This window comes from Gymnodraco acuticeps, unplaced genomic scaffold (genome assembly GCF_902827175.1).
Source record: "Gymnodraco acuticeps unplaced genomic scaffold, fGymAcu1.1, whole genome shotgun sequence".
Lineage (NCBI taxonomy): Eukaryota > Metazoa > Chordata > Actinopteri > Perciformes > Bathydraconidae > Gymnodraco > Gymnodraco acuticeps.
In genome coordinates this window covers 2,744,501-2,770,560 of record NW_022990047.1, presented here as the reverse complement: position 1 = coordinate 2,770,560, position 26,060 = coordinate 2,744,501, and the positions used below count along the sequence as shown (strand labels likewise).

The 26,060-nt window shown below is 40.1% G+C and overlaps 1 protein-coding gene across 1 annotated transcript in view; it reads right to left on the bottom strand.

Annotated features, from left to right (window-relative positions):
* Positions 1-20,076, bottom strand: part of itpr2 (inositol 1,4,5-trisphosphate receptor, type 2) — a 57,385-nt gene extending 37,309 nt beyond the window's left edge. Inside the window, exons 1-19 of the mRNA XM_034215539.1 lie at positions 19,664-20,076; positions 14,725-14,795; positions 14,270-14,388; positions 14,088-14,174; positions 12,717-12,875; positions 11,419-11,517; positions 9,375-9,458; positions 9,113-9,259; positions 8,458-8,553; positions 8,134-8,178; positions 6,463-6,614; positions 5,536-5,635; positions 5,134-5,294; positions 4,899-5,040; positions 3,193-3,351; positions 2,251-2,423; positions 1,278-1,397; positions 860-1,045; positions 4-255 (exon numbers count right to left, since the gene is read on the bottom strand). Of these exons, the coding sequence (XP_034071430.1) occupies positions 4-255; positions 860-1,045; positions 1,278-1,397; positions 2,251-2,423; positions 3,193-3,351; positions 4,899-5,040; positions 5,134-5,294; positions 5,536-5,635; positions 6,463-6,614; positions 8,134-8,178; positions 8,458-8,553; positions 9,113-9,259; positions 9,375-9,458; positions 11,419-11,517; positions 12,717-12,875; positions 14,088-14,174; positions 14,270-14,388; positions 14,725-14,795; positions 19,664-19,755 (2,444 nt within the window). The 5' untranslated portion in view covers positions 19,756-20,076. The remainder of the gene's footprint in view (positions 1-3; positions 256-859; positions 1,046-1,277; positions 1,398-2,250; positions 2,424-3,192; positions 3,352-4,898; positions 5,041-5,133; positions 5,295-5,535; positions 5,636-6,462; positions 6,615-8,133; positions 8,179-8,457; positions 8,554-9,112; positions 9,260-9,374; positions 9,459-11,418; positions 11,518-12,716; positions 12,876-14,087; positions 14,175-14,269; positions 14,389-14,724; positions 14,796-19,663) is intronic.
* Between the last annotated feature and the right edge of the window lie 5,984 nt (positions 20,077-26,060).

The following is a 26,060-nucleotide window of genomic DNA, read 5'->3' as shown; positions in this document are numbered from 1 at the left end:
CACTCATGGATGGTGATCTTGGAGGGGATCTCTGTCCAGAGGCGGGCGTAGCGTACAGGCACCACGGCCTCCTGAGGGTCCCGGTCCACATGCATGTGCAGCATGAGGCGGCAGAAGGAGGCTCGGAGGTTGTAGGGCAGGCAGTCGTCGAACATGCAGCGCAGGATCAGATCCACTGGTAGCTGACAGGAGATCTGATTGATGGCTAGGTACTGGCGGTCCAGACACATTTTAGCAAAGAGGTTCAACTGGTACCTACGGGAGGAGAAGGACATGTTTTTATTGCAGATTGCAGAAGGTGGAAGATAATGGTAGATAAGAAAATGTCAGTGATTGCCCAGTTTAATAAAGTATTATTTCAAAAGGGCTATATAAACGTAAAGATTCAAGATTCAAGGCTTTATTGTCATGTGCAAATTAGTTACAGTGTAGATATGGCAATGGAAAACGTAAGTCACAGGCTCCTCCAACAGTGCAACATGAATATATAGGACATATAACAAATAAAAACAAAGAAAATAGTACAAGAGAATGTTTTGAGATGTGCAAGTAAATACAAATTTAAAAAAAAATAGTGCCATTAGAGTCTAAATACAAGTAAATGGAATATGATATATAGATAAATAATTTGCAAGATGCAAACAGATGAATGTTCTTTACACATGTGTTTAATAGTCTTATGGTCTAGTGTTATGATGATTGTTAAAGTGATGCTAATAGCAGATTATAATGCCTTATAAGTATGTTTATCATGCATTATAGGCATAGAAAGTTATATATTTGTTTCAGCTAGTTTTGTGTTGCTGGGGAAGGAAGGAGTAGTACACTGAGGAACTAGAAGCAAGTATTCCAGCGTCACCTGTAATAGGTGACAATGTCTACATCCATCTTGTGGGTGCCCTTGGCGTCCTGGGCCAGGTGGCGGATGGATTTTCCGTGAGGCTCCTTGTGGCTGTCGATCCAGTAGAGCCACACCTCCTCCTCCTCCTCCACCTCCTCCTGCAGCAGAGAGGACTCCAGGGTGGCCTCCGTGTTAGGGATTAGTCTGGTGGGAGAAGGGAGGGAGAGAGTGTGACATAAAGCAGTTACTAGAAAAATTGCACACATAACATTCTGACGTGATGCTGCTGCTGAAAATATATTTTTCTCAACAGGGCCCCTGGAGGAAGCAGCACATGCTTCAGAGCGTACTGAATGTGCGTGTTTGTACATGATGATCTGAACTAGAAAAGGATCAACTTGGATGCTTAAAAATAGATCCACAGGGTGTGACTCACTTGGTCTGGATGAGGATATCTGCGTTGGTGGGGTTCAGCATAAATTTACAGATGAGCTCCTGTGTGACGGGGATGGCAGTTTTGTTGGACACGCAGAGATCAGACAGATAATCCAGGAATCTGAAAGAGCAGAGATGAATCACCATGTTTAACAAATGTTTTACACACAAGTGTTACAGCAAAGGAGTTCATAAACTGATTGTACACATGAAGTTTGTGTGTGTTCCTATAACATCTTTGTCTCTTCTATTTCCATCTAAAAACTCTCTTACAGTATGTAGTTCACAGTATATTCTTTATAAAGCAGCGGAACCACAATAACTGAAATCTTATAATATATAATGGAGGAAAACACGTATATTTTATTTATTATTATATTTATATATTTATTGTTTCAATGCCGTTAAATCCTTTCCTATTTCCATTTATCTTAATATTAAGGTATATTACTTGTATATATACTCGTATTGCAATATTCCACTTTTTTTTCTCACTTTTTTCAAAACTATTTTTCTTTTTGTATTACTTTTAATATAGTATATTTTAATATTGTTTTAATATTGTCTGCTTATCTGTATTATTGTGTTGCATTGTTGGAGAAGCCTGTGACCTAAGATTTTTCAACGACATAATTACTCTGTAGCTATGTTAGTTTGACAATAAAGAACCTTGAACCCTATTAAAGTGTTGTTCAGGAAAAAATAACATTGATATTTTATTATTCAAAAAAGAAAAATGAACATTTCAAATTTCACAAAAGTAGAGCTAAGTAGATAAGAAGATGTACCGGTTGCATTATTGTGCGTTATACCGTGTTCCTGTGTCAGTGTTCTGTCTCTGTGTTCGAAAAATCAACCAATTGCAACAAAAGTCATATGTAGGACTGCTAATTTTCATGCACTGTGTCTGATTTCTAGATATATATCATTTTCCTCTCTGGTCGTTTAATCTCCTGGAGGTGTCTATGTCTGACCTGGGCTCTCTGTTGCGCCTCAGCAGGCTGACGAAGGTCTCGATCTCTTTGGCTGTGATGTGTTTTTCCAGCAGCTTGCGGTTGTTGTGCAGCAGGGCAGTGATTGTGTCCTCAGCCAAGATCTCATACCCAATCTGAGACTGCATGATTGAGAACTTTTTGGCTATATATTCCTACGTGGCACAAGAGAATATTGGTTATAAAAAAAGATAGAAATGGTGGTAAGGTGAAGTTAAGAGAAAAAAGTCTGGGAAATACAGAGAGCATAAACATTTGCCGAATCGCTATGTGTTCATTTCACCATCACCCAGGGAGAAGTTGGAAAACAAGATAACATTTTCATAAAAAAAGATAAACAAAATGATTCAAAAGGTTACACATAGTGAACTGAGAGCAGGCTGTCACACCTGCAGCCTTTTAGCCACTGAACAGCTCAACATGATTTATTTAGAATTAGGCAACGGCAGCAAATAATGACTGTTTTCATCAAGGGGTTGGGTTCTATCAATTCATCTACGTTCTACATTTTAGCTTGTAAAATGCAGCATTAGCTAAATTAAAATGTAGCAAAGAGCAAGTGAGGTTGCACAATAGGCAAGTTTGGTTAATGAGCACACAAAATAACAAAAATATTAACTTTGTATGGAATTGAATTTAGAAAAGTGAGCACATCTTCCAAAATGTGTCACTAGAAAATGTTGTATATTTAGTTGATTTGTTAAAAGCAGGTATACCTTTCTTTTACCCACTTCAAAAGTAGTGAATATGGCATAAAGGCATAAATCATCACATAACATGAGTTCATTTTTCTGATCCAATATTGCATCCAGTGGCAGTCTGCCAGAATCTATATACTGATATGATCCCAGTCATAAGTCAGCTTTCTCTGCCCGTGATAATGAGCGTGATGACAGCTTCATTGTGTAGACGGAGGGAACCTGCCTGGTTCTTGCGATAGTCCTGTTGGGAGTGGCGGAGCACCCTGTAGCAGAGTCTCAACATGTACTTGAAGTGAGCGTAGCGCTGGTCTCCCAGATCCTCCAGCTTAAGCATCGGACCATCGCCCTGGTCTGTGAACGGAGCCTTCAGGATGCCAAAGATCTGGAGGAACAGAAACCCATGAATACCGTTTGTTCAACCAAGAACCTAAATACTAAGCATTGCAATATTCACTGTCTATAAAGTGTTATTAATGAAGGTTAGAAATGCTGGATAACAGGTCTCCTGTTTGTTTGTTTGTTTGTAGCCTTTATTTAACCAGGTGAAAGCCCCTTGAGATCAAAAGATCTCTTTTTCAAGGGTGACCTGCAGGACATTAGTTACACATGTAACATAAAAACAACATAACAACAATAAGGATGACATACAACATAATGTACAGGGTACAGATTACAAACTCTATTTACAGAGACAGGTACCATGAGTATCAAACAGCATGTCAGCCAGCTGAGTTTTAAAATGATGCAGGGGAACCAAAGTGCTCAGTTTTAAACATGTTTGCAGACTGTTCCAATTTAGTGGCACTGCACAACTAAAAGCTTTCTTCCCTAAGACAGTCCTAGCACTTGGCACATTTAATAAAACCACATCATGAGATCTCAGGCAATACGTACTTTCAATTCGTCGAGAGATCAGAGAGCAGATATAAAAAGGTAGTTTACCCAACAAAGCTTTATAAATAAACGTGTACCAATGACTGAGCCTCCGTACAGTTAGTGAAGGCAGACCTGCCTTGGCATACAGGGTACAGTGATGAGTAAGTGCTTTACAGTTAGTAAAAAAATCTCAGGGCACTGTGATACGCGGCATCTAACTTTTCCAGGCAATAGGCAGGTGCATTCATATAGATCAAATCACCATAGTCCAGCACAGGTAAAAAGGTCGGAGTGACTAGCCTTTTCCTGGCTTCAAAAGAGAAACAGGACTTGTTTCTGAAAAAGAAACCTAGTCTAACCCTCAGCTTTTTAAGCAGATTAATGACCTGAAGTTTAAAAGTAAGACAATCATCAAGCCAGATACCTAGGTATTTATAACGGGTAACCACTTTGAGTACTTGTCCTTGCATAGTAACAATATCCAAAGCAGTGTCTGTAGTCTTTTTAGCTTTTGAAAAGAGCATTACCTTAGTTTTATCAACATTTAAAAGAAGCTTAAGCTCAGCGAGCGGAGTCTGAATAATGTTAAAAACAGCCTGTAATTTAACACCAGCCTCCTTAATGTCATATGGCAAAGGTAAACACTGGGCAATGCAAGTCAAGTGTCCCCAATCTACAGACACTTGCACATTTTTAACATCTTAAAGGTCTAGTTAAAACATTGCGATGCAACATGGCAGACCCAGTAAGAGGACTATGTTGGAACAAAGAGCTCATTCTCAGGCAATAAAAACACAACATCTCTTAGCTTCAGGTGTTTTTACACTAACTGAAACATAGTTATGAATATTGTGATCTTTTTATGCCATAAGAGCCTACATTATTCTACACACTGGTTGTTTATGGCCAATCTGTAGTTATTATAAAATATCACCCAATAGTAATCTGATAATACGTTTTTCACTTGGCATCACTGTCCTCACTGAACTCCGAGTTAAACCTAAGATTCATCTGCATTCTGTAGAGCTAGACAAGTGCTGTACTGGTGCTGACCTGGGCGAGGATGTTCTGTTCCCTCATGAGTTTCTGCCTCTCTCGGTTGGGAGTGGAGGTCACCACAGAGAGAACATCCTGGCCGTTGTTTGGTACCACACACACAAAGAAAGCCAGGTCTTCCAGGAGCTTAGTCACAAACCTGAAAAATATATGAAGGGCAAAAAAAACATGAGATCATAAAATATGCACATCATCTCGTGTCACCTGAGTCGTCACGCTCACGCCTCTGTACCTCCTCTCGTTCTGAGCGATGTTGCCATACTGCAGCTTCCTCACGGTGGACTCCAGCACCTTGCTGGCATCGTTGGCAAAGTCCAAGTCTCTGACCTCGGACAGAGGAACAGATACGATGGCAAAAGCCTCTTTGTCCTCTTTCGTAGAACAGGTGCCAATCTATTGTGACAGCCAAAATAAATGTTTAAATAATGCATTCATATTTGTTTTACTTGTGAATGTGTGTTAGTGTATGTGGGTGTGTGTATACAATACAATACAATACAATACAAAGGGGCTTTATTGGCATGACCACATATTACACTTTGCCAAAGCATTCCGCACAAGGCGTTATAACAAAACAAAAACAAAAAGAAACACTAAACATTCATGTCAACAATACATGTGGAAAGGTGTATACCTTGAGCATGACCGGACGCTCCTCCTCTGCATCGATGGGGACGTTAGTGCTCGTCACCCAGGTGTTGGTGCACAGGTGCCTTAGTCTCACATATGAGTTTCTGGGGAAGGATGGAACCAATCATTAACACCACATTCATTTTAAGTTGATTGTATGCTTGCTGCTGTACTTGAACTAAAAAGTATCAAGTGTCAATTAGCTGCTAGCATGTCTTGAGGCATGGCATTTGTGTCATGTCGTTTGATCAGGACATAAATATCTTTACAACTATGGAATAGTCATGAGATTTGGCCCAGATATTTATGTTATCCTCAGGATAAAATTGTAAAAACATAACTGTTCATATTATGTTTACCAAGACAAATCATCAAGTCAAAATTCAAATGTGTCCAAAAAACATTATTGTTATTTATGACCGAATAACTTCAAAAGCAGCCCAGCAGCCTCAGAAATTAGCTAGCTTATGCATGCTAACACGCTAAATTAATATGAAAATGGAATACATGGAATACATTATGCCTGCTAAACATCATAGTCAGGTTCATTATAACTTGATTTTAACTTTCGTGGGATTTTTTGGGGGATTTGCTAAACTATAAAAAAGATCCCACGAAAGTGTAGGCCTATAGTGAACTTGACTGTCAGCAGGCAAGCATTGTCATGAGAACGTGTTCGCATGTTAAAATGATCATCTTTGCGTGTGTATGGTGCGTATATCATGCAAATTAAATAAGAAACTCCCACTAGCTTCTATTCCAGGTCCAATTATTTGTGAGCATTTCCAGGAGCAAGTGTTGGTTTATTTTGGATTGGAATCAAAATATGAAAATGTTCTGTGAAGAGTGGTGAAAAATGCCCCCTGTGGATAAAACGACAGCAGATGTAACCTGTTGTTGTTGCCGTTGCCCCCCCATGTGAGTGACTGACCTGGGCACCAGGCAGTCGGCTCGCTGCAGAGTGGTGGCATCCAGCTCAAACAGAGAGGCAATGTCGTTCCCATGGGGAACAGAAACCAGGGTGAAAGCAATCTTCTCTGCTGCTTGGTGCTTCCTCTTAGAGAACAAAGTGTCTGTCTCATTCTGCAAAACACACACAGTAGAAATTAGCATCTGTAGTTTAAAGCTTGAATGGCAAAGACAGTTAAATCCTTCATCAATGTCTGACACAGTGGATTATATTATCCGCTGACAATCTTTAAACATGGGGAACATTTGTATGTACTAATAGTTTATTAAAAAAAATCTAATCATTGACTGGTTCAAGCCTATCAAATATACTGATTGGTCATATTTGACAGCAGATTGAATATCTTTTTTTTAATTTAGTGTTGGTTCAGTAAAACAAACTATATAGCCGCATTTAGACTTTGGAAACTTGCATGTTCTGATATTTTACGGACAAAATGATAGATCAGAATAACCCCATTTCTAATAAAAAAGGTTCAGAAAAAAGGCACATTTTCTAAATTATATAGCTGCAACAATGTTTGGTAAATTATTTTTACACTATGGCATCAACAATGAAAACTACACAGGATATTATAGTGAAATGTTACAATAACTTAAAATGTCCTACTGTCCGCTAATGATTAATAGTGTAGTGCTAAAGGCAGTTTGCACAGCAGGATAACACCTTGTTGTTTTCGTGTCCATCAGTAAAGGGTCAAAATGTATATCTGCACGCACACATTTGACATTTGTTCATAAATTGTATTGTTTTCTAAATTCAACAGCCTAATTCAAATGACACTTGTTATGTTTAGTATTAGTAAGTGCATTCAAGGCGAAGCATAGACATGTTTTCTTCCAAGTTAACATATCTTTCCACACATAAACTCTGATAAATGAGCCCAACTGTTGATAAGATCTATAATTGAGAACGCACGGATGTGAGCCAAACTAAACCGTCACAGCTTCTAACACTAATGAGGTATCAAATTACATGAGCGGCAGCCAGAGAGCCTCCTCTGTGTGGTGTTAGACACTGCGGTACGGAGGCTGCTACAGTCAACGCAGTGCAGATGCAGCACATAATGGCAAGGGTTAATTTCTCCCACTGTTCTCTGCATGTCAATGGGAAGCTCCCTAGAGCTGCCTCCACACCTCAGCTTCTCCATCCTCCCACTCCTCTCCCTCTTCCTCACCCCCTCCTCTGCTGGTGACTCACCCCACCAGCTTAGCACAGGCGAGTGGAGCAGAGCAGACATCACGTCTGCCTCCCCTCCATCCCCTCTCGCAGGGCACCCCCACACCCAGACGTTATGTAAGGAGCCCCCTGTGTGTCTGAAATTCAGCATGTGCATGAGAAAGTGTGCGAGGCTGGCAGAGTTTATGCGAGTGTTCCTCGCACTGCCAGAATACAAATGTGCAAGGTAGCTGAGAGCTGAAAGACATTTCTAGATATAGATCCAGAGTTTGTTGAAGCGCTGAGATAATTGATCTTTCCACTAAAACACTGGAGTAATCCCTTGTGGTCACTAGATCACTCTTTTTCAGTCAATCCGACCCATTAATAATGTGCACAATCTGTTAGTCGCAGCCAGGGTGAGACTGTGTGTTTGTGACTTTGCAGCTGAATGTGCTTGTTCGACTGACTCACCTCTCCTTTGGGCTCCACCGTGTTGTCTTTGAATTCAGGGTTCGCCTGCAGAGAAATTAAGGGGTGATTCTGTGACCTCAAATATTGAAAACACTGACGATTATCCTGCCATTATCATCCCCATCACCTTAGATCCAAACTATCCAACAGAAGATGGGTGATAGGAGCAATATCAATGGGAATACTGCCACCTACAGCACACCACACCACCTGAAATCTTTTTAAATGCAAGAGCCTCTCAGTTCAAAAAAGGACTGAGACAGGCTGCTCTCTAATGGTTCTCTGAGTAAATCATTTAATGGGCTAAAACATTTTTTAATTCACCTCAGCTGCGAGGTAATTCCCAGTCGCCAGGTGTTTGAAGCGGAAGAGGCTGTTCCACTGGCCGGCTCCACCTCTGCAGGGGTCATAGTGCACAACCTGGCATGGGAACACAACAAATGATAGTTACATGTACGCAGGATGGAGGGTTTCATCTTTTTGTTATTATATTGTTTTAATTGAGTTAGAAAAGGTTACAAACCTTATGAGATCCAGTTAATTCTGTCACTATGGTAAGTCAGACTAAAAGTCCCTTTGTGCAATGTACAATAGGAATTTTAGTTTGTCATACTGGCGCAACGTCATGTCAACAACTGATATGGTAACATAAGTTGATACTAGCACACACAGTAAAGGGACAACAGGAACTTCTACTCACACTAGAGCAAGCTGATAAAGAGGAACACACAGTACAATAGACAGTAAATGACAAGGAACTAGAGGCTTAAAAAAGGCAGACAGTATGTATTATCCAAGAGGAAATTGCATCCTAAATAATTAGGAAATGCTCCTATTAAAATGTATGTTAATCTCAACTTCCGCTTAAGCAGGGTCATTTTTATTATTATGTCTGGTTGTTACTCAAACTCCAACATGGCTTGACATTTCAAAGATATATACAAAGCACATGTTGTTAATTCCTGTGTTTGTGTTTCACCTCGATCTCCCAGAGAGCCTTGGAGCTGGTGGCGGAGGTGGCAGACTGCCGCAGGGTCGTCCTTAGGAAGACGTGCTGCTGCTTCTTGTACTCGTCACCGGTCAGAAACTTCTCCTGCTCGGCGTGAAAAAGCCTCACCACGTCTCCCTGACGGAGGGCAAAAGCAAAACATGAGAAGGTTGAAAAATGATTGAGCAGAGTTGATGCTGGTCTGCTTAAAAAAACATGAGGAAACAGATGTAAAAATGATAAAACAACACACCCCCTTTAACACATCTTCTCTGTAGTCGCTGAACTTCATGAACAAGGTGACCTTCCAGCTGGTGTTACAGTTTACAGCATTCACCTGGAGCATGAGGAAAACACAACATGAAATTAAGATGTTTATCACACACACAGCTGTTGAAATCCCTGCAAAAACAAATGTTTAACAAATTTCAACCAGTTTAGGAAATACGACAAAATGTAATAATATTAACAACTATTTAGATAACTTAAGCTGTCTTTCTTTTATTGAGTTTATTGAATCATGAAGACCACAACACTGTATATAGTTTAACTAGCAAAACTGCTTTGATTTGTTCAGTTCCCTGCTTATACTTGTATCTAAGTTTAGTTAATTCTACATTTATTTTTCTTTATTTGTACTTTAAGAATAGTTTGATTGCTCCGTCTTTTTCACATAACACTACAACACATTTGGGTACAGTGTGTTTATTATTTGTTGTGATGTTTTGCAGTGGCGGCCGGCCCATAAGGGGCAGCGCCCCACCTCTTCCCACATTCTAGATTTTTTATTTTCTAAAATTTTTTTTATAAGGTACATTTTATATAGTTGGTGTCAGTTAAATGTATAATCTACAATAAAATATAGATAACAATTGTTTTACGATGTCTAAAGTTACTGATAAGTCACGTATTTCCTGCTTGGGGCGCAGAAATCTTTACCCATTGACTCTCGTTATAAGTGGCGCATGCGCGGTCCACACCTCTTCAATGCAAGTGATAGGAGCACCTCGGGGCGCACCAAACTGCGCCCCAAGCAGCTGTTGACACCGCCAACAACTAGGGGGCAGCAGGAGCGCCAGAGTGAGTGATTGACGTTTGAATGAGAGAGAGTTAGATGATGAGGGAGTGTAAACAAAACTAGATAGAGAATATGGAGAAGGACAATGATGTTTAATCACTTAAAGAAACACTCTTTGAGAGGAGGACAGTGGAGGGAAAGCTGAGAGTAAAAGAGCTCGGACCTGATCAGCCTGACATAGGCAGGAGTTAAGGACAGAGGAAGGCAGTATACATGCTCTTTTTCAAGGAGCTGGTTTAGCAAGAAGGCTGAGCTAACTACCTGTAGCAATACCAGTGCTATATTTTGCTTCCTCTGGCTCCCTTTTTAAATGTCATGGTCAGACCAGTCTATGGACCAGACCCAGCATGGATCCAGACAGATGTGAGTAATTAAAGGTGGGGTAGGTAAGTTTGAGAAACCGGCTCGAGATACACTTTTTGTTATATTCCATGGAATGCTCTTAACATCCCGATAGCAATGAATAGCTTAAGTGCTTTGACAAAAAAATCCATAAAAAAATGTCATCTGTGGAAGCCGTAGTACTGTAAAAAGCACGACCAATCATTTTAGCCGGCCCGTCTAAAATAACTGGATGGCCTACCTGCCTGTCAGCCTTCCATCTGTGCACAAACTTATCTCGTGCCCTCATTGGTCAAGTGCGCGTTTGTGTGTGTTGGAGGAGGGGCTCTGTAAGGAAGTGGCAGATTTCTACCGGCTGTGTATTTTCAAATTCAAGCGCACTCGAGCTGGTTTCTCCAAAATTACCTACCCCACCTTTAAAGCACATATCAGAAAAAACTAAAAAGCATGAACAAACTAGAGTCCACATGGATGATGCTATGTGACTAGGCATGTTTAGGAAAGTAAACACAGCTGTCCAATGAGGGCTACAGGATAGGGATCTGTAAGCATAATAAGGAGGTTGGCCAAAACAGGCTAAAATAGACTTTATCAAGAGCTGTGTGCCTTTGAGATAGCCCTGCGTTGTAATATGACGTATGCTTTGAGTATAAGTTTACTTACATTTTGGTAGAGCCCCCCCTCGAGAAAAATGCACCAGCCACCACCGATGTATTGACACTTGGCCTGGCTAAATGTGACATATTTTTGTATTTTGTGAACATTTAAGGAAAAAAAGGTTGATTCACTACAGCAAAAAGACAAGCAATTGGTATTTTGTGTTAAACTGACTACTATGTTTCAGCCCAAATATAAACAATAGACAAAACAGTCGCACCTCTTTGCAGCCGAGGTTGTCCAGCAGCTCGATGTTGCTGGCATGGAGAGGCTGCCCTGCGTTCACCGGCATCAGCACCACCTTGTCTCCAACCACCACCTTCAACACGAGGAGAGACAGCGGTCATATTGCAGCACAGGGCGAGACACAGGCTGGTAAACTTCCAGAAGTGTTTAAATAGACTAAGTAAGAATGTGACCATGCAAGGGGCTTGTCTAAAGTCTGCAAACATACCCTGATTTAAAATAAAAAACAAAAAGGTGATATGTGCAGCAGCAACAGGCTGAGCTTCACATGAGTGAGTTGTTTGCGGTGGGGCTGGGTGACATCGCAAAAATATGTTATCGTCATGCTATAACAGTATACATCAGATATAGCATGTTTTATGGGAATCAAATAAATATATTGATGAGTATTTCTTCTAAATTAATGAAAAAATATGGGCAAAATTAACAAACACATTTTTTATGAAAATAAATGTAATTAAATTAACATTTATGCCGTATTGACATTTTTGTAATCACATTGAACTGATAAGTATTGTTAAGTTTAATGAATAATAACTAAAATCTTAAAATGACATTCCTTTAAAATATTTCAGATCATTGTCTATGACAATAGAGTTAGTACGTGTGCAATTTATTCATTTAGACAACATAATTGTGTACCACAATAGCTAGATGGATGACTTCATCACGTTACAATTATATATATACCATTAAAAAGACGATAAACTATCATATTGAATTATTGCCAACCCTAGTTCACAGCAAACAAGTTTATCATACGGTGTTGAGAGGACATGAATGCAGCACACAGAGGTACACTGCCTGTCATTGTATCATCAGTTACACAATACATGCTCTCTTACCAAATCCAAGTTATAAAAGACTCCACACAGTATCTCATGTTAACTAGCCTCATGCAATATTTAAAAACATTTTAAATAACACGAAGCAGCATCAGTGACGTTCAGTGGATAGCAAGTAACAACCGTCTGGATGCTTTAAAGCTCATCCTAAGAGTCTAACATGCAATGGGAAGGTTGGTGCATCCATGCTGTTTACATGATATTCTGTATATGACTAATGCACAAACACCATGCACAATCAGGAGCAATACCTTTAACCATAGGATGCTAAAGCCAAAGGAGGAAGGACAAAATCAGAAATGTTACTGGGACAGGACGAACAACGAACTGACAGGATGAAAAATCTGCTTTACTTATAACAGCGAGGAATGTTAAGTTGTTGAACAGTACTCTGTGTCTATAGTAATGTGAAAAGGGGGAGGCCTACATTATCTCCTTCGCTGCGGAGCTTCCAGAAGGGCTGGATGTAGAACCAGGAGCCCTCGTTCCCGGCCGCGTCCAGAGAAACCCGCATGGCGTTCTTCTCCAGCAGAGCAGGGAGACGCTTGTTCACCGTGAGGTACTTATTGCTCTTAATGTGCAGCAGCTGAGACAGAAGAGTCAAAGGGATTAAATACTGAAACATAGGGGTGGAGGAAGTACTCAACTCATTAAGTGAATTACTCATACGACACTGTCGAAATACTCCATAAAGAGTTCAAACCTGCACTAAGTAAAATTAGGAAACATGTAATCTCAGAAGTATAAAAAGTACTAAAATGAACACTTTATACTATTTTATACAACTTGTATTTGTTATATTATTCTTACTCATGCAATAAGACATATTTATATAGGGACTCCAACTAAATATTGTTTCCTTATGGATAGTTTTCACTTGATTATACTCTCAATGTATATTTTGCTTGCTTGTTTGTTTTTTATTCCCACTACATTAACCCACAGCCCTGTAAAGTGACACCTTTACAATGCATTTTGTCTAACCACAATAAATATAAAAAAATGTATATGAATTATCTCAATTTAGAGGAAAGCAGCATATACTAACATTTGAGAAGCTGGGACTATGAAATGTTTGACACTGACTTATACAACTATCAATCAACTAATAGATTAATCAATTAATCAACTACTTGTTTCAGCTCTAACTGAATATACCGTATGTTTGAATCCATGAGAAAGCACAATATTTTATAAGGTTGTCATGTGTTTTAAATGGAAATATTTTAATATGTAGTAACAGCTATTAAAGCTATGAAATACTTGTAGTCAATTCAAAAGTAAACTATTTCCCTCTGAATTGCAGTATAGCGGAAGTACAAAGTGAAATGTACAAGTGTAAGAGAACATTTCCTTTTCTTGGAAAAACAGAGGTATATTATACCTTCAATGTAACGTTTTGTTTGATTTAAAACAGCTTGTTCAATATTTTATTTTACATGGCCTCAAGTGTGAGTTTTACCACATATTACATGGCCCTATTCCATTTAACAAACAGGAGCTAAGATATAGGGAATACTAACACATGCTCTATTGAAAAAAGCCTGTTTGTTGAAGGAACAATGGAGACTGCCTTGAAAGCATTTTTGCATTAGCACTAAAGTTGCTGCTTTTCTCAAATAAACTCGTAAAACAAGAGTTTAGCAATCAGTCACACCAAATACAGCCATTGTGGACTTACTGACTGAGGTATCAGGGATTGGGTGACAGTAACACAACCTTAGTAAACAAGAAAACCAAAACAAGGCTCTGGACTAAAGACAGTGTGACGCCGCAGATCTTTGCTGAGGAGCTGTACCTGGATGACATTACTGTATTTCACAACTTCTCCAAGGAGCTTCTTGTTCTCCGACTCGTTCTGCTTCTGCTCCAGTTCTGCTGCATGCTGGGTACACAGACAGACACAGAGATGTACTTAAGTGTTAGTCTGCAAATGAAAATGGAGATCAGAATTGGAATTCAAAACTGATGAATATCTACCTGTAACTTCTTAAACAGGTCTCCCTGTGTGTTGTTGTTCCCTTGTTTCCCTTGTTTGGCCTTCCAGAACTGCTTTTGGGCCGAGTATCTGTTCATGGGACACACCTTGAAGAGGCAATCTGCAGAGGAGGAGAAGCATTCAGGCACACACACTCTGTGGGTCAGGTTAAGCAGCACTCAAGGGTCTTAATGTGGTGAAGCAGCCTTTTTGAGGTTAATGGTTATTTACCCACCAGAGTTATTTAGACTTGCTTTTAAACATACACGCTTCTCTAAAACCACAATGTAGTGTGTAACAACATTGAGGGCAAACTTTCAGGTCAGCCTTGAAGTGTGTGTGAGTGTGAGTGTGAGTGTGAGTGTGTGTGTGTGTGTGTGTGTGTGTGTGTGTGTGTGTGTGTGTGTGTGTGTGTGTGTAACCTCAAAACCAGTGCGACTAGTATTTGTGTACACACCTCTGAACTTTTTGGGCGGGTTGGCCAGGTCTCCAGCATCAGGCTGGACCACACACCTGTCATCAACAAGCCTGCAGAGAAGAGGAAGTTTAACATTCAATCAGCATAATTTATTCATATCTAAACATATATGCAATGGTTCCGTTAGCCAGTAAATCACCCGCCTTGAAAACAAAGGTGTGTACTATACACTGTAGTCTGATAGTGGTATCACGGTCAAATGCAAATACACAAAGCAGAGTCCCGGACTTCTATTAAAGCAGAACATTTGAATAAGCAGCTCGAAACCATGCTTGCTCTACAGTTGATCAGCCACCTGCAGGATGAAAAGCTCAGCTGGCAGCAGAAGAAAGAGGAATGGCTCTGCTCGCCTTCACATCCTCCTCCCAGAGCTCTCCCAGTATCTGGACCGAGCTCCTCTCATTTAACAGGACTCTGATCTCCGATTAGCAGCCCAGCAGGGGGTTTGCTCAACGTACAGGTTGTATGGAGATAAACTGAGTGATTGGTATCTCTCGGGGTTTGCCATAGTGCAGAGTGGAACAGACTGATAGTGAATACATCTAATTATTAGGTGTGTGAATCTTGCTGTATCTTACAATACGTTTCAAAACTATTCGGGATTCAAAATCGGTTATCGATTCAGTATATGGGGGTGCTAATTTCATGATCTACTGCAGTCCAGTGTGGGCGAACAAAGGCAGTAAGGAAAACTTATGGCATGAAAGCAGATTCAAGCTTTTTATGGTTTTAAGTCTTTAACGGATTGTCATAATGTTAATACACAAAGGCAAACCTAAGACAAAAGATAACGTTAATTATTGCTCAAATTGCACACATTTGTACTGAAAAAGTGGTAGTATTTCAAAAGTCTTGTTGACTTTAATAGTAACAGGTTCAAGTTATACAAAAAATAAAGTGCATCGTGTACCATGCATAACATTGGTAGGCTTAGGCTAGCTGACACAATAATGCTGGGCTCAATTTGACTTAGTATGTAGCATTATTATCAAACAAAAGCAATATGGTTCTTTTGTAAAACATTTACTTTAAGATATGATTAGATTTGATTTTAGAAGATAATATTCTTGATTCTTACCATAATCCATTTTTCCCCCACCCCAACTGATTATACATAACAAAACTAGATATCACCATGCCAGTGTGTAAAATAAGCATTTGAAGTCAAGATGTTTTGTACATTTAAGACAAAGCCTAAGCTATATGCAGCTTGTCTACGCTGCAGTGGGCTGCAGAGGATGCATGTGGTTTCTGTGCAGGGTTGATTAGAGGACATGGGAGTGATGTCATCAAGTTAACTGCCATGCTTCCCACATCCTAGCCTTGTTTTGTTTTTTTACTTATGACTGACAATTTTACACACTAGTGGTGTTTCATTGACAGGTTCAGTAATGCACTGCATGTAGATGGAATTCACACGTTGGACTGAATTCAGTTGCTTTTTAAAATCTGATTACAGATATCAAGAGAAACTGGAAAAGCTGACAGGCCGGAATGTATGATGCATAAGAAAGGGAAGGTGTCAAGTGTTTGGTTTTCGTATAGGCCAATTTACCTCATCCATGTAAAATAAAAGAAACATGTATTCATATGTTTCATTACATCATACATCAGTGGGACGGGTTTGTATTGGACAGTTTCCCAGGTCTTTATCTGGAATATAAAACCCTGGTTTTGAAGTGGCTTTGAGAAAAAAATCATGTACAACAGAATCCATTTCAGGCACCTATGTTAATAGTCCACACTGAGAAGACTCAGGGTGAAGGTGCAACAAAAGCAGCCCATTATTTAGTGGAGCAGTGAGAGCAGGCAAAATAATGGCAATGGAAAACCGAGTGAGATCACTAAGAGAATACCTAAAACATTACATAGATCAGAGGGGGACATTTCTGATGTGTGCATTTACTTTGTACACCTAAAGAAATGTGTCAATATGATTGATTAAGTCTGGGTGTTGTTTTCAGTAAAGGTTGTATTTAAGGCTTCATTTGGTCTGTGGGTAACACTATTCCCCCTTCAGGAAATCTTTTTTTTGTAAATGTCAAGACAAGGCTCAACCTGTGAAAGTGAGATAATCTGGTGTTAAAGTACACTTTTTTTTTTTTAGAGTACGGTTTAATTCATGCTTGGACAAGCAGTTCTGTGAGGGTGAGGGTAAGAGAAGTTTTTAAGCTTTGGTAGAAAGCCATCTGTGACTTTAAAACTGCAGAAAAGGATTGTAACTTCAACTTGCTGTGGTGTATTCTATGACACAAGCTATACATTTCTGTCAAAACCCCATATCATCCCATTCCACTTCTCCCCTTTGCACCAAAGGCCGAGGTGCACAAACACATCCATTCATCCCGTCCACTGAGGAGAAACATAATGCAATGCACAATTCCTCCAATTCATACAATGCTGGCAGCCCCGCTGAAGTGAGCTGAGCCGTTTATGCCACAGCACTTGATCAGTGTCAATCCACAGGCTGTGTACTATTTCCACCGACTCGATATCAGAGTTACATCTTAATGAGACACAATAGAGCCCAACAGGAAGCAGAATCAAGTGCTAAATGGCTAAACAGGAAGGAAATACTCTGGATAAGTCAATCAAGCTCATAAATAAGTAACCTTCAGTATGCAGAGAGCTGTGCTTTAGTTCAAACAGAGAGACTTTGACAGTGGCACTCGAGTTTGCTCCGTAACCGAGTTAAACATGAACCAATGATAGCAGGCTGGACACAGAGAAGCTAATTTTAGCTCTATTGCTTGTGTTGAGACAACAAGGCCCGGAAAATAAAGCATGTATTGCAGAGCAGCAGGTCTGATGTTTGTTCTGTCAATTGTTTTCCAGTGAAAAACTATAGGCAACTGACAAATGACTCATCTGTGAGAAAAGTGTGAAATTTCACAACCAATACCAGTTATTGCATGTTTCAACGTGCTGATAGAGTGGCCCAGTGATCTAATTGAGTCACACACTTCCTCGTTAAATGTATCCTGCCATTATTTCACTGTTTATTAATTAATCTAAATTAATGGGGAAATAATGTTGTTTACACTTAGATAATGTGTGCAAAAGTATTGTATCTGTGTCTTATGATGTATTTCTTATCTATATATTCAAGACAATAGATTGATTACTATAAAACAAAACATATTATGGATCTAATTAACTTAAGTCCACTTGTGGTTCTGCCAAATGACCGCAAAAGGAAAGTCAAAAGGTAATTTAGCTTTCAAATGTTTGCATTGTTAGGTGTGTGAGGAACTAGCTGATTTAATGTTATCCAAAGCAAATAAGGGCATGTAAGGCCGAGGTTACATTGTGCTCACAGGGGCCGTGGTTCCTGCACGCTCTGACGCTCGCTCTCTGGGCCTTGGTGAGCCCTTGATAAAATACTCCGTGCCCCTGTCACACTACATGAGTTATTGAAAGGCTGATAAGAGTTTGGCGGCTTTGCCACACAACAACATGAGCTGTGAACAATCACCGCTGTGCATGTTCGCTTTTTGAAGTTTATAGCCCCTGTGCTGCTTGCAATTGGGTAGGCAAAAGCCTTAACTGTTAAGAGCGCATTCATCAAATTAAAGTAGGATAGCTGTGTGCACTCAGATAATGAGGCAGGGGACATTGTTGCTTACAAACAGGTTGTTTGTAAAGGTGCTCACATGTTTCAGCTGCCATCTTCCCTGAGACCTCTGCTTGTTTTGATCCTCCACAGCGCATGGCATTAAAGAGAGGTTTAAACTTCAAATAAATACCTCTGTTCTGAAGTTTAGAAAGAAATTTAAAAAGGAAGTTTTAAAAAAGAGTGGCGAACAGAGTACAGAGGTGGGTGGTGCACATTCATTCCTCAGGGCAGGTCTATCTATCCAGGGTTGTTCTGCAGGCAAAGAGGTCAGAGTGCACCGGGAACCAGTGAGGTATTTCACCTTAAGGTGACACAGCTCAGGAAGAACCACAGCCTGCTGGTGGAAGGTTTCTTTTTTTGCACTGAAGTGTAGCGACACAATGAAAGCAGATTCCATCACACCTACACACAACCTGACAACTAACAGTATGACATACAGGCAACTGAAAGAAGAACAATAACTATCAAATCCAGGTTAAGTTCTTAGTTCTTATTGTTTGAAGTGAAGGGGTGTGCTTGGAAACCCTCATCAAAATATGTCTATGAGCAGTGAGCGATTATTTGACTGCAGAGAATGTCACAAAATGAAAGATTAGTAAAAAAGAGTCTAAAATATTCTTCTTTCTTGTCCCATTACTTATCTTGTGACCCCAGGTTGGTCACCAATGCTTTAAATGAAGGATGATTATGGAGCAAACTCCAAATCACTCTCTTCTTAATCAATCCCTTTTAAAATTGGACTGCTCCACTACAATAAGATCACAAAGACACCTCAAGAGGTGTGTAACATTCATGCAGTGTTTTCTTAGCGTCATTAAACCCACATACAGACACAATGCTTCTGCACAGGTCTCAAATAAAGTATGTTATTTGAGGATCTACATGACTTAAAGCTGCAGGTGATGAGCAGTGAGCAACAAACCTCTTTCTCCTAACTTCAAATGAATACAAAAAGGGTCTTAATGGGGTACCCCATTAAGTCCCCTACGTTGGGGTCCACAACAAATTAAAATGTGAGTGTAACCATTACCACAAGTGTACCTGGACAACACGCTGCTTTGCATTCCTGTTACATTTGCCTAAACGTGAAGTTTCCTGAGAAGCAGCAGTTTTCCCTGACAGGCCTCCGCCACAAGTCGCACTTTAACTTTTGACTTGTTAGTTTGCAGGGAACGTATGTACCGGTATGTACACAGTTAGAAGTTTAGGTGGTGACAGATGCAAAGTGAAAGTATTAAAGGTGTGAGGATTAATCCATACGGAGTCCCCAGTGAGTAGAAATTGAGAGGCGGAGGAACATACCCCAAAGTACTGATGAAGCCATTCACCGAGCCCTCCGCGTAAAGAGACACAATGTCTCCAATGTGAAGAAAACTGGACCTGTGCTCTGACATTTTGTTTCACTGAACAAACGATTTAGTTAGGTCCCGGTTTCTCCATTTATAAACGCCTAGCGCTTCTCTTCGGGTGAAGTAGTCCGCACGTTACAGGGACTTTGGTTCAGCAGCAGTCTTCAGATTCACCCTCATTCTTCAATATTTACAATCCTGCAAGACGACCGAGTGTCAAAAGAGCGAAACTGCAAAAAACTGTTGGCGTTTTTTGAAGATAACGCTGTGTTTTGAGACTTATTTAACTTCTTCCTGTATGTCAAGCAGACCGGAGGGTGCTCGTCTTCACATCCACTTCAGGGGGAGGAGACTGCTGCTGTCAGGCTCTGAGCAAATTCCGCTCAATCACACGTTTCTGTTTTTATTCGGGGTAGGCCCCCCAAAAAGTCATTAAAATATACCTTTACTTGTCCCTATGGCTGTATTGTTTCAAGAGATAAGTGTAGCATAACGGTTGCTTAACAGACTAGTGAGGCTACATGTGTTTTGATTATATTGAAATATTGCACGCTAAGCCCTGTTAATGTAGCCTATGACAAACATTTCTCAATAGTGAGTTCTCTTTTTCCAAACTGTTGGATAACATGTGGATCATTTTTACATTGCTTGCCTTTGACACAACATTTGCAATGCTATGACCACATCCAGGGCCGTCCCTGGCCAACTTGGGGCCCCAAGCGAGTGCGACATTGTGAGATGTTACAACTGTAACAGGAAGAGTTACTGCAATGCGGAGCAGGGGCGGTTCTAGGGGGGGGGGGGGCAGTACCCCCCTAACACTGACCTCTGACCTCCTCTGTGGCCCCCCTAACAATGAAAAGTTATTTTAATTTTTTTTTAAATGTATATTTAAATGTATATATACTCGGTTTGCCAAAAACCGCAGGATTTTGTTGCTGTAATGTGAGATTGTGCAGACACCCTTATGTAAAGTAGAGATGTAACTGTTCATTGCCTTTATTTTTATATAAATATGGTGTTAGTGCAAACATTGCACTATAACTTAAGCTAACAGTAATAACTATAAGATCTATCTGAAATAAATAAGTGTACTGAAACAAATACCAATAACTGTATTGCATTGTTTTCTTATGCGCAATTACTTCATACTGTCTAGTTCTCTTTTTCGTCCTGCATTTATTGTGCCCCCCTCAGAAAATAACTGGCCCCCCAGTGGCCCCTCCAGTCAAATTGGTCTAGAACCGCCACTGATGCGGAGGACAATCCAGAGATTTGGGTACAGTTCCTGTAACTCAGGGGTGCCCACACTTTTTGGGCTGGTGAGCTACTTTTGAAATGACCAGCTCACCGAGGTCTACCAACCAAAAATAAAATCCCAAATTGCAAGGGTTGCTGAATAACACGTTTTATGTATACATGGGATAATAGGGCTGCAACAAACGACTAATTTGATAATCGATTAATCTATCAATTAATGAAACGACTAATCGACTATTCAGACTATTACTGTATGCCTTGCACAATTTCTCAAACCCTCTTGTTTAGCCATCAACTTTTAGATTTAGCTTGAGGTTGTTTTAGGCATGTGGAAACTAACAATGAAGACAATAAAGATGAATACTTGATTCAAAAATACATATATTATTAAATTAACAAATTGTGAACAAAACTAACATTGCTTTTTATTTAAATTAAATAAATAATATTTCACATCAAAAGAAACAACAATGTTTTAACAAATCGTATTAAATAATCTGATGACAGAACTGTGAACAGAATAGCTGAAACTTTAACAAAATAAAGAGTAACTCAGTTACCTATAATCATTAACCCATGTTTGAATCATTGAGTTAACTGCGTGTGTTGCTGCTAGCATACATAATAACACCTGACGTGGAAACGTTACTCGTGGATGGGGCTGCAGAGCTGCTAGAAAGACAGTCGAACCCGGTGCATTCCTCCGTCTGGATGTGGTGCACTTTTGCTAAATGTTTAGACACATTGCTCGTGTTACCGCCCTCACATGCTGAACTCTCTTGGCAACGAGCATTGTCCACCTCAAGACGGGTAACATTTAACCACACCTTGGAGCGCTTCTCTCCGCCATCTCCTCCGTGTGTTGCTGCTTGTAGCAGCCGCGTGTGTATAAACTGCCCCGCCCCCTCGCGCACAGACGGGGGAGAGAGATCTCGTCTCGATTGGAAAGATCGAAAATACACCGACATTTGTTTGCATGTTAGAAACGAGTTGGCTACACTAAGATTGCGAGATAATATTTGTGTAGCAACAATACATGACCTTTCTCTTTCTCAACTCGCTACTCGGAGGGAAGTCGCTGTCATATGCCTTGTCAACACTCCGATAATGCCTCTCCACGTTACCTTTCTTTGGCAGAGCGACGCTTGCTTTACAAATAAGGCAAATAACCTTTGAATGTGACATCACAAACAAATATTCTTCCTCCCATTCTGGGTGGAAGTGGTATGTCTTTAGCTTCTTGCTCGGTCCCGCACTCATTTTGTTGTTTGTCTCTTTAACTTAATTTGAGTTTTCCCGGCACTTGACTGATTTTGTATCGCTTTGCATTCTGGGTTAACAGACTGGAAAGCGATAGGTCGCTTTTTCTGTCAATCAAGTAAACTCCTGAATTAAGTGGCAGGGAGGCCAAGGGAGGAGGGATCAAAACCTGTTTTGTCTATTTTAACGGAACAGGATTTTTTTTTTTATGAATGACTCGCGATCTACCAGCATTGCCCCGGCGGTCGACCGGTCGCCCGCTGTCGACGTACTGGGCACCTCTGCTGTAACTCACTTTTGTGGAGAAATGACAACATCTCCAGAGCAGTTTTTAATATAAATAATGCAAATAAACTACTTCTACTAATAGCCTCGCAGCGGCGAAACTGTGGCACGCTTCGCATAAGCGCATAAAGGTGCGCCGCATTTGCGCTACGGATGAGGCTCCCTCCGCGAGATGAGGCCCCACGTAGTCTGCGTGATCTGCGTGGAGGGGGCCTGCATGCAACAAGATTAGGCTTGTTTGAGACGCGTTGCGGCTCGCCTCGAAAGTAGACGAGAATAGCCGATCGCAGCCGGGGGAGGTCTCAAAAAGCTCGCCTGAAGTCGGACAGCTCGGAGTCGGCTTCGTCTTCTTCTTCTTCTCTCGGTTTTTTGGCGGATTGCAAACAACTTTAAGGTGCATACCGCCACCTCCGGAGTCGGCTTGACTCGGTTTGCATTTATAAAGAATGCACACGTGTTTAATCGTTAATGTCAGATAGCCTATGTACTAAGTAAATACATTTGTTCCTGCTCAAGATTAGATTCAACTTTATTGTTATTGCACATATTACAGGTAGGCCTACTGAGACAACAACATGCAGTGTAGCTTCTAACCAGGTGCAACAAGCAGTGAAGTGAAAAGTTATGTACACAATCTACAGAATAAAATATAGAATGAATTGAATGATGAATAAACAGTGAGGGGTATGAATACACTAGATATCAGCCTGTGAGCAGTATGAACAGTGTGTATGAATATGCTAAGATAAAGTATGAAAACGGTAAACAGTGCAAGTATAAAATATATAGATATTAATTTCATGATGATAAACATTGTGGAACAATGATGAAAAATGGGAATGGATGTGGCGACGTAAAACTGACACAAAACAACAACAAACTTTTGCCGAGCCAATTGGAGAGTTTCATCAGCAACGGGGTAAAAACCACCAATGAGCGCTCAGCTCGAGATACCAGTCGTTTCCCATCAAGCATTTCGCTTCCGCAGCCCGTGGAGAGGAACTGCGCCGCCTCGCCGCGCCTCGCTCTCAAGGCTGCGGGTGTCTTTGTCCCGCGAGATTTCAACGTCTCATGTAGGCGGGCCTCCAGAGCAAGTCGGACAAAATGACTAACCATCATGCAACGCACTAGCAAGACGTTGATCGCAACTGCGCAAGTCTCGCTTGTCTCAAACAAGCCTAATGACTAACCATCATGCAACGCACTAGCAAGACGTTGATCGCAACTGCGCAGGTCTCGCTTGTCTCAAACAAGCCTATTATCTCCCAGCTGTACTATGACAGGACATACAGTAGGATGTGGATGAGCACTTGTGGCCAAATGCAGAAGACATGGTTCACTAGAACTGTTATATATATTTACATATAAGTAGGCTACGTTTTATTGTGTGCACTTGTTATTGCTCTAAACATACATACAAATATAGCCAAATAACCTTACTGAAACATGCAGCATTTATTTTTATTGTATGTGAAATATATTGACTTTTATCACAATCCTGCATTACATGAGTTTCCTTTGTTCTTATGGAATCTGTGTTTTGCATGGGGCCAATGTCCCCCTACCATAAATAGTGTCTGAATGTGTGATTTTATCAACTGTTCAAGGCAGAAAAGGGAAAGCTGTCCAATGTTTCTAAAGTGGGACGCCACATTTTTTATATAGGCCTAGGCTAGTCTAAATATTTAATAGAAAAACAAAAAAGGTAAGAAATAATAAAGACATCTAAAGAATGTATAGCCTAAACTTATATATCAGAGCTTTTCCCCACTCCTATCAATAGTCCAAATCCCTCACATTTATCTTGTGACACTCTGGAGGGGTCCGGCCTTAAGGCTGGGAACCATTGTAGTAAAATAATAAATGTATGTAGGCCTAGTCTATTATAATATTTCTAAAAAGGGGATATTTTTCTGCAGAAGTAAATGCATCTGATATACATTTACATAGGCTGGTTTGGAATGCAGGACAACTTGTAACCGAGTGACAAAGACTATAATGATTACAAAGATGATATGAGTCGTTGGGATGTTTTTGTGGATTGTTTTGAACAGGTTTTGACAGTTTGAGCCATAAAACTAAGTAGCCTAATAGTAGCCAAGTGTGTGGTAATCATGGCACACAGACGTGGAGTCGGCTGAAGGAAAGTGACAACATTAATCTTATTTTAACTGATCCTATCCCTATCCTTTGAACGGCTGAAGGTGGCCTAAATGGCCAGCAGGGAAACAGTGACAGAGGCTTTTACAGAAGGATGTTAGCGGGTTTTTTGTATGTACTACCTACATTCACACAGCAGGGGCCACTAGAGATCCAGCCACAGGAGATCCCATCATTTGACATTTGTCGCTCTCTAGTGCTCACTTTACGAAACAACAGGTTATTTTGCTGTGTGAAATCCAAACAAATGCACCAGTAACAGTTATTTCATACTGGTGGTGCGAAATACTTGTTCCTCTTGAATATAGTGTCTCTAATGGGCTCATCCACAACATTGAAAATACTACTAAACACTCATCGATTTCAGAGAGATTATAGCCTGTTGCATTTAAATAGAAAGTGATTCAAAATTATTTTAAATTACAAAAACCTGGTACACTCTACACACTGTAGGAGAAGTGGAACAAAGGGTGAGTGTTTCATTATGAAATACTCACTCCTGAGAACCATATGAATGCTCTAGAGTTGCTAAAGGAGGCGTTTATTTTGTAGAGCTTACTCTTTTATCTATCTACAGATTACTAGTGACCTTTTTATGCCATAAAATAATTTAATTTTGGCGCACTTTGGTTTATGTCTTCCAGGAAATAACCTCTTTACAGCCTTTATGATTGCCTTTAAGCGAAAATATGACTGTACTTTATAGTTACATTTTCTGTATTCATTTTTGTACAATGTAAGTACACGGTGTAATAATTAAGAATGCAAGAAAGAAATACAACACGTCATTCTCTCTTTACTCCACAATATTCACACTATACAAAATAAAAGATTGCCTCTGTGGTGGAAAGTAACTAAGTATATTAAAGAATTTCCCAATTTGGGATCAATAACATATCTGTCTATATGTATTCAAGTTATATAAAACTGTGAGGTACTTTACTTTATGTTGTTCCTCTTATGCTACTCCATTTCACTAATTTACAGAGGATAATTTGTCTACTTTTACTGGTGACACTTAAAGCTCCTACTGCTTGTATTTTAGTACGTTTTTGTTAATCAGAGGGACATAAAATAAGATATTTTTGAACGTATAAAGTGTAACAATAAAGTGATAGGTAATATATTTCTCAATAATCCAACCAAATATAGATATGTAATTAGGTTTCATTAACTACTTACTGTTACTGTTATGGGTTGGGGAGATAGAGAGAGAAAGAGTGTGTGTGTGTGTGTGTGTGTGTGTGTGTGTGTGTGTGTGTGTGTGTGTGTGTGTGTGTGTGTGTGTGTGTGTGTGTGTGTGTGTGTGTGTGTGTGTGTGTGTGTGTGTGTGTGTGTGTGTGTGTGTGTGTGTGTGTGTGTGTGTGTGTGTGTGTGTGTATTGA